The 9,434-nt window shown below is 33.6% G+C and overlaps 1 protein-coding gene across 1 annotated transcript; it reads right to left on the bottom strand.

Moving 5' to 3' along the window:
• Positions 1-7,748: 7,748 nt before the first annotated feature.
• On the bottom strand, positions 7,749-8,637 carry LOC104100379 (ethylene-responsive transcription factor ERF106-like). Its single transcript, XM_009607592.4, has one exon. It carries the CDS (start codon positions 8,599-8,601, stop codon positions 8,020-8,022), a length of 582 nt encoding a protein of 193 aa, XP_009605887.1. The 5' UTR covers positions 8,602-8,637; the 3' UTR covers positions 7,749-8,019.
• Positions 8,638-9,434: the final 797 nt, after the last annotated feature.

The raw sequence follows: 9,434 nt of genomic DNA, 5'->3' as shown, positions 1-9,434 counted from the left end.
TCTATTTACCAACATAAGGTCTCCATTCCCTAGTTTATTTTATTTCATACATAGGGTCTCCACTCCCTAGTCTCCTTTCCAACATAGGGTCTCCACCCCCTAGTTGATTTTATTTTAAACATAGGGTCTCCACTCCCTAGTCTCCTTTCCAACATAGGGTCTTCACTCCCTAGTTGTTGTTATTTTATATATAGGGTCTCCACTCCCTAGTTGATGTTATTTTAGACATAGGGTCTCTAATCCCTATTTAACGTTATTTTAGACATAGGGTCTCCACTCCCTAGTCTTTTTTCTAACATAGGGTCTCCACTCCCTAGTTGATGCTATTTTAGACATAGGGTCTCCACTCCCTAGTCACTTTTCCAACATAGGGTCTCCACTCCCTAGTTGATTTTATTAGACACAGGGTCTCCACTCCTTAGTCTCTTTTCCAACATAGGGTATTCACTCCCTAGTTGATGTTATTTTATACATAGTGTCTCCACTCCCTAGTTTCTTTTCCAATATAGGGTCTCCACTATCTAGTTGATGTTATGTTGGACATATGGTCTCAACTACCTAGTCTCTTTTCCAACATAGGGTCTCCACTCCCTAGTTTAGATTATTTTAGACATAGGGTCTCCACTTCCTAGTTTTTTTCCCAACATATGGTCTCCACTCCCTAGTTCATTTTATTTTAGACATAGCCTCTCCACTACCTAATCTCTTTTCCAACATAGAGTCTTCACTCCCTAGGTTATTTTATTTTAGACATACTGTCTCTACTCCCTAGTCGCCTGTCCAACATAGGGTTCCACTTTCTAATTGATTTTATTTTTAGACATAGGGTCTCCACTCCCTAGTTGATGTTATTTTAGACATAGGGTCTCCACTCCATAATTGATGTTATTTTAGACATAGGGTCTCCATTCCCTAGTCTCTTTTCCAACATAGGGTTTCCACTCCCGAATAGATTTTATTTTAGACATAGGGTCTCCACTCCCTAGTCTATTTTCCTACATAAGGTCTCCACTCCCTAGTTTATTCTATTTCAGACATAGGGTCTCCACTCCCTAGTGTCCTTTCCAATATAGGGTCTCCACTCCCTAGTTGATTTTATTTTAAACATAGGGTCTCCACTCACTGGTCTCCTTTCCAATATAGGGTTTCCACTCCCTAGTTGATGTAATTTTAAACATAGGTTCTCCACTCTCTAATAAATATTTTTTGGACATAGGGTCTCCACTCCCTAGTCTATTTTCCAACATAAGGTCTCCACTCCCTAGTTTATTTTATTTCAGAAATAGGGTCTCCACTCCCTAGTCTCTTTTCCAACATAGGGTCTCCACTCCCTAGTTGATGTTATTTTATATATAGTGTCTCCACTCCCTAGTTTCTTTTCCAACATAGGGTCTCCACTCCCTAATTGATGTTATGCTGGACAAATGGTCTCAACTCCCTACTCTCTTTTCCAACATAGGGTCTCCACTCCCTAGTTTAAATTATTTTAGACATAGGGTCTCTATTTCCTAGTTTCTTTTTCAACATATGGTCTCTACTCCCTAGTTGATTATATTTTAGACATAGGGTCTCCACTCCCTAGTCTCTTTTCCAACATATGGTCTCCACTCCCTAGTTGATTTTATTTTAGACATACTGTCTCCACTCCCTAGTCGTATGTCCAACATAGGGTCTCCACTTCCTAATTGATTTTATTTTTAGACATAGGGTCTCCTCTTCCTAGTTGATGCTATTTTAGACATAGGGTCTCCATTCCATAGTCTCTTTTCCAACATAGGGTCTCCACTCCCTAGTAGATTTTTTTTAGACATAGGATCTCCACTCCCTAGTCTATTTTGCAACATAAGGTCTCAACTTTCTAGTTTGTTATATTTCAGACATAGGGTCTCCACTCCCTAGTTGATTTTATTTTAAACGTAGGGTCTCCACTCCCTAGTCTCCTTTCCATCTTAGGGTATTCACCCCCTAGTTGATGTTATTTTAGATATAGGGTCACCACTCCCTAGTTGATGTTATTTTAGACATAGGGTCTCTACTCTCTATTTAACGTTATTTTAGACATAGGGTCTCCACTCCCTAGTCTTGTTTCTAACATAGGGTCTCCATTCCCTAGTAGATGATATTTTAGACATAGGGTATCCACTCCCTAGTCATTTTTCCAACATAGGGTCTCTGCTCCCTAGTTGATTTTAATAGACACAGGGTCTCCACTCCTTAGTCTCTTTTCCAACATAGAGTCTACACTCCCTAGTTGATGTTATTTTATACATAGTGTCTCCACTTCCTAGTTTCTTTTCCAACATAGGGCCTCCACTCCCTAGTTGATGTTATGTTAGACATATGGTCTCAACTCCCTAGTCTCTTTTCCAATATAGGGTCTCCACTCCCTAGTTTAAATTATTTTAGGCATAGGGTCTCCACTTCCTAATTTTTTTTTCAACATAGGGTCTCCACTCCCTAGTTGATTTTATTTTAGACATAGGGTCTCCACTCCCTGGTCTCTTTTCCAATATAGGGTCTCCACTCCCTGGTCTCTTTCCCAGCATAGGGTCTCTACTCCCTAGTTGATGTTTCCAACCTAGGGTCTTCACTCCCTAGTTGATGATTTTATTTTAGACATAGGGTCTCCTCTCCCTAGTCTCTTTTCCAACATACGGTCTCCACTCCCTAGTTGATTTTTATTTTAGACATAGGATCTCCACTCTCTAGTCTTTTTTCCAACATAGGGTCTCCACTCTCTAGTTGACGTTATTTTAGACGTAGGGTCTCTATTCCCTAGTCGTTTTTCTAATATAGGGTCTTCATTCCCTAGTTGATGATATTTTAGACATAGGGTCTCCACTCCCTATTCGTTTTTCTAACATAGGTCTCCACTCCCTAGTTGATTTTATTTTAGACATAGGGACTCCACTCCTTATTCGCTTTTCCAATATAGGGTCTCCAACTCCCTAGTTGATTTTATTTTAGACGTAGGATCTCCACTCTCTAGTCGTTTTTCCATCATAGGGTCTCCACTCCCTAGTTGATTTTATTTTAGACATAGGGTCTTCACTCCTTGTCTCTTTTTCCAACATAGGGTTTCTTCCACTTAAGAGTCTTGTTTGCTTCTTTGCTCAATCTCTCGTAAATGCCTTTCATATTTTTGGTTCATTTGGTTTTGTTGTAATTAGTCTACTAAATAATTTAATGCGTTATCTTTATTTTGTATTGTGAAGTGATCAGTTAGACTAATAGAGTAAACTAACAAATAAAGAAGAGTAGGGTTTGAAAATTTGGACTGGATTTCTTTTGTAATATTTGGGTTATGGTGGTAGTAATTTGAGAATGAATTTTGAAGACCCTTGAGAATACATTTGAGTCAGAAATGGGACAAAGACAATTGGGGCTGTGACCAGTTGTCTGATAGGAAGAAATAAAAGAAAATCGGACGATTCGCAATATGTAAAAAAATAAATGAGTGTGCGACATCGCGACTTGTTCAAATGAATTCCATAAATCTTAAAAGTAATTAAAATAATTAAAAGCGGTTAGAAGATAAAAATAAACAATGGGTTTTAAACATGTAATAAATCAGATAATTAGGTCAATTATTAATTGTTAAGCGACCGTGCTAAAATCACGGAACTCGAGAGTGCCTCACACTTTCTCCCGGGTTAACAAAATTCCTTACCCGGTCTTTTGTGTTCGCGGACCATAAATAGAGTCAATTTTCTCGATTTATGATTTTAAAATAAACCGGTGATTTGGGACACCATAACAATTATTCCAAGTGGCGACTCTGATTAATTAAATAATCTCATTTCGAACAATGTCACTTAAATTGAAAAAACTTCCTTATCCCCTATCTTTCAGGAAAATGGAGGTATGACAATAATAAAAAGGTAAAATGATCGCTTATTGTGGACCGACGTAGTATTTAAAGTTAGGATTATAGAATTCAAGATATGGAGTCAAATATACGGAGATGATATTAAATTCTTTGGAAACTAGGACTATATTTCATCGAGTTGCTCTTCAGACTTTCACAATTTCAAAGGTTACAAGTTTCAAAACCTAGGAGGCGGTTGATTGAACCTGCTCCCTAGCTTGGTCACACTATGCTGTGGAGAATTTATAGCTTATTTTGACACTAGAACCACCTTAGTAAATTTAAGAGCTCTCTCCCCCCCCCCCCCCCCCCCCCCCAACACACACAACCAATTTAAGAAATTTTTATTCCACTAAATAATTTGTGAGTTGATGAAAACGAAGACTGAAGTAGTTGGATTTGCAGTAATTTTTTCACAAAATTAGTCATAGGAGTACATGATTAGGGTAGCCGTAAAAGTTACGAGTATGAATAATATCTAAACATCTCTCCCTTCCTTTTCTCTCCTTTATCTGCACCAAAATTCTCTCATCTTTAACTTTTTCCACTTCTCTATTCTGATTTCGTCCTCTATTACGTAACATGAATACGTTTTTGTCAATATTCTTCCAGAGGTGTGGTGATACTTTTCAGTTTGTGTGTTAACATTTTGTTAGAATTTGCATGAATTTTACTGCTTATTATATTTACAAGACATAATTGATGATAAATTAGTAGAAAAATATTTTACTAAATTATTTTTATGGTAATTCTTGATAAATTTAATATTTAAAATATTAAGAACAGTCAAACTAAATAATAAAAATATTATTTAACGATAACAAACGATACAATCTATTCAAACGTTATATCTATAAAACAATACTTATATTGCCAGAGAAATAAAGGTAGCTTTTGACTAAAAGATAAAAATAAAAGCTATTATTCTAAAACCATAATATTTTCGGCTATTGTTTCTTTAGGAGTTCTGTAATCTCTAAATGGAGTAAAGGATTTTGTTTTAAAAAACATGAAGTTTCCTTAATCAACTCTGAGTCTGAGATATGAACTATGAAAATCATTTCAATGTATATCAAAGCAAAGTTAGAAGGCCAAAAAGAAAAGCAAGTTAGTAGTATATACTATATAGGGCAACTATTGCTGAGCGCTTTACTGATTATTTTCAATTTTTCGATCCTTATTAATATTTCTGTCTCATTTTGCATAATGATTACTACTATTTTGAGGCTATTGTTCTTTCAATAACATTTAAGTATTTTCAGTTATACAGGTTATGATTTGATGTACTTTTTGTGTAATTTTTAAATATATAAATTTTATTCTAAATTTTCATGAATTGTTTATATATAGTGTCTCCCAAAAATTATATTTTTAACGATGGCGCACTTTGAATATCATCATTTCTATTTCTTTTTTGGCACAGAGGGAATATCTGGCAAGATTTTCGGAATCTGATGTAACTTGCTTGGCATTTAAGATGTTTTAAGATGTTTTCAGCTATTAGAATTATGACTTATGAGTACCTTTTTGTGTCATTTTTTTTTTTTGTGTCATTTTTAAATATATAGATCATATTTTAAGAAGTTCAAGAACAAATGTCAGATTTTCATGAAAATTAGATATTTTTACATAGGGGTGTACATAGGCCGGGTTAATTCGGGTTTTTCAATTACCAAACCAAAACAAATTGTCTCGAATTTTTAAATCTATAAACCAAACCAAACCAACAAAAGTCGGGTTTTTCAATCTCGGTTTTTTTCGAATTTTTCGATTTTCTCGGGTTTCGGTTTTTTCCCGACAAAATCTTCATAGCATAAAATTTATAATTTATGCTCTAATATTTTTTAGGTCCTAGTAGGATAAAACTATATAAGATGTTACCCAATAAAATAATACAAAATAATATGAGATGAGTCATGATATACTAAAATACTCAACAAATCGCATAAAATAAATATTGCTAATTAATAAGCCATAATAAAAATAAACATAATCTAAAAGCACTAAATCATATTAAAATAAGTACGACTAATAGGAACTAAGTATTAATTACATGACTAAATAATATCAAAAGTAAGTTATGCATTTTCACTATCTAAAGTAATGAAAAACTAAGAAAATAAATATTCAATACTATTGTGTGTTGAATTGAAATTTTTTGTTAGCACTTTCATTGATTTGATTTTGCTTTGGACTTTATTTGAATCACTAACCTTTATGGGCTATAAAACATATTTGACTATCCAAAAGTTCTAAGTCCAATCTTGAAATAATACATTAAAAGAGAGAATTATGAAAAAGTTTAAAAAATATGTATAAATTACATCACAATAATTATTTTTATGTATAAAATATTTTTAAAACTTGTATATATGTAATGTCGGGTTGGTTTGGTTTCGGTTTGACTTTTTTTAGTTAAAACCAAACCAAACCAATTATGGTTAGGTTTTTTTTCTAACAACAAACTATAGTCGGATTTTTTTTCTCGATTTGACTCGGATTATCGATTTGGTGCGGTTTGCCAGTTTTCTTTGCACACCCCTGCTTACTTTTACGATCACACTTTAAATTTCGTCATTCTACTTTTTGGGTCAATTTAAACTTGTTTAACTTCGGTCAATTTAAACTTGAAAATTGTACCATATCTTTTTTGAAAATTCAAAATTTGTGCAACAACAAATCAATAATCTTCTTTAGTGTTCCATCTCATAGTATTATGCCTTTTTTTTTTTATTACTCCCCTTTGTTTCAATGGAAAACTTATAACTGAAATTGTTTAGAGTTACATAATACCTCCTTGGGAAAACCTTGTATATTGTACACTTATTTTATCGGAGGTCCTCAAAGGGTTTATAATTAGAGATGTACATGAGTCGGGTTGGTTCAGTTTTTATCCAAATCAAATCAAACCAATTATATCGATTTGGGTTGGTTCAATTTTGTCGGGCTTTTTGGATTTTTCGGGTTCTTTTTGTTACATGAATATTATTTCAATTTTACTTTGTTAGAGTTATAGATAATGTTTTGATAAGTGAATATATGTTTAGAAAAAATTAACAAGCATATGCTCTATTAAAATATTTTTAAGGGAGATTTTCTTTAGTAACACATGATAGTTATTTTCTTAGTCCAACAATAGTTTTTCGTTGATGTACGCTTTCCAGCTTAATCAGGTTAATTAAATACAAAAATCAATATGAAACCTAAATAATGATATGTTCTATTTAATTTTAAAAATTACTGATAAAATACTATATCAAATTAAAAAAGGATAGAAGAGTTTAATAGATCTTGATATAAGAATATGAAAGAATAGAGAGATTGACGCATTTTAATAACATTTGCAACGAAAGTGATAGTACAAGTTAAAATCAACCATTATTTAAAGTAAATAAAATAGATGCACTTTATAGTTATATTAAATATTACATCCATGAGAAGGTCATAATATTTTAGATATTTAAAAAAATAATTCTATATAAAATTTTAAAGTATATATAAAAATTATATATTATATATCGGTTTGGTTCGAGTTTTTTTTTACGCGATAACAAACCAAACCAAATCTAATAAAAAAAATTTAATCGGTTTGGTTTGACTTTTCGGTTTGATGTGGTTTTCCAGTTCGGTTTAAATACTCCTAATTATAATGTACACTTGTACAAGGAAAAAAAATAACAACTGGGGATGGTAGTGTGTACGCAGACCTTACCCCTACCTTGTGAGGATAGAGAAGTTGTTTTCAATAGACCCTCGGCTCAGGAAAGCATAAGCACCACATTAATGAAAATAGACAAGAAGAGGCAGTACCAAAAGCCATATAAAAGCAGAATAAAAACAACAAAACAGTAAGGTGATCAACAATGAAAGAAAACAACGGTTAGACATAAAAACTTACTACCAACAGAAAGCGAGACTGCGTGTCAATACTACTGTTATGAACACTCTAGACTATCTACCCTACCAAGTAAAAAAAAAAAAAAAAGTGAAAAAAAAAACAATGAAAAAGGAAAAATCCGACAAAATATGAACAGAAAAACCAACTATGTTTGGTTTGGTTAAATTTTATTAATTTAATAACCATAATTGATTTTAGTTTTATTTAATAAAAAACTCCTTTAAGCTGAATTATATACACCTTTACTTATGGCCTATCCTTTTCTCCTCTTCCGGCCAATGTTCGCCGGCGGACTTAAATTTCCGGCATCGAATGGAAAATTCAAAATGGCTTTTCTTCCCCTCATCTTAAAAGCTGCACAATCATAAGCTCTCGCAGCGTCCACGTCGGTCTCGTAAGTTCCAAGCCAGACCCGCGAACCTTTTCGGGTCGGGTCTCTTATCTCCGCCGCAAATTTCCCCCACGGTCGCCTCCTAACCCCTCTGTAATGCTTCTTCTTTCCATTCTCCACCACTGAAGACCCGTAACCCGACCCGTCCACTTTTTTATCCGTTCTGTTCAAACTTGAATCATCAAATATTCTTGTGTTGGAAACGACAGAAGTGGTAACTGATGTGGGGCTTAGAATGATATTGGGCTTTGTCTCAAACTCGGAAAAATTATCGTGAAGATCAAAATGGTTAGGTTTCTGATCAGAGGTGAAAATTACGGGCTGGAAATCGTCGGGAAGAGTAGAGAAAGAGAAGTCAGTAGAAGTGAAGTCACCGAGGAGGTGTTGGCTTATCAGTTCCAACGTTAATTCCTCGTCTTCTTCGTCTTCTGGCCTTGTCGTCATGATATATATATACTGTCTTACAAAGAGAAAGTAAGAGTGAGTTATTGGAGATGGAGAAAGGAAGTGACTAATAAGGTTGTATATATAGGAGCGTGTGATTTTGGGGTGCATGCAAAATGCAACAACTATTACTCAATCATTTCCAATTTAAACGAGTTAGTTTGACTCGGCGCGACGTTTAAGAAAAAAGAAGAAGATTTATGAAACTTGTGGTCTTAAAAATTTAAGGGGTAAAAGTTTTGTGGGGCCATGACATTTATGTGATTATAAAAGCTTTTCATTAAGGGTAAAATGGGTAAGATGAAGAGTTTAAAGTTGAATTATTTTCCAAAATTAGAAATGTGTCATTTATTTTGAAACATACTAAAAGGGAAAGTACCTCATCTAATTTGAAACGGAGAGAGTACAATTTTTTAAGGGATTTTTACCTAACTATACTATATTAGAAATATTATTAATAGAATTGTATTTAAGGTGAATGTCTATATTTTAGAAAGATTTTAAGATTTGTTACTTTGTGACTAAGTCACTTTTTTCCTATAAATAGAGGAGCTTTATTCCATTGTAAATGATCTCAAATCAATAAGAATTCTCTCTCTACTTTTCTCTGCAATACTCTTCTATTGTTTTATAACCCGTTATCAGCACGAAACTCCAACCAATTGAGTAGAGGCTTTGGGATACGTGCATGGTGCTCAACTTGTACATAATATTGAGCATAATGATTGTCAATTATTCCATGATTCCTTCAGGAATTAATTCTGGATTTAAGATAAGTATTTTACCTTATTTTTCTCTTTTACATTCTTGAAATTCTATAATTTGATTTTAAA

Source organism: Nicotiana tomentosiformis, chromosome 3 (assembly GCF_000390325.3).
Source record: "Nicotiana tomentosiformis chromosome 3, ASM39032v3, whole genome shotgun sequence".
NCBI classification, from domain to species: Eukaryota; Viridiplantae; Streptophyta; class Magnoliopsida; order Solanales; family Solanaceae; genus Nicotiana; species Nicotiana tomentosiformis.
Note: the sequence above shows the minus strand (reverse complement) of the source record. Positions and strands in the feature narration are given on the sequence as shown.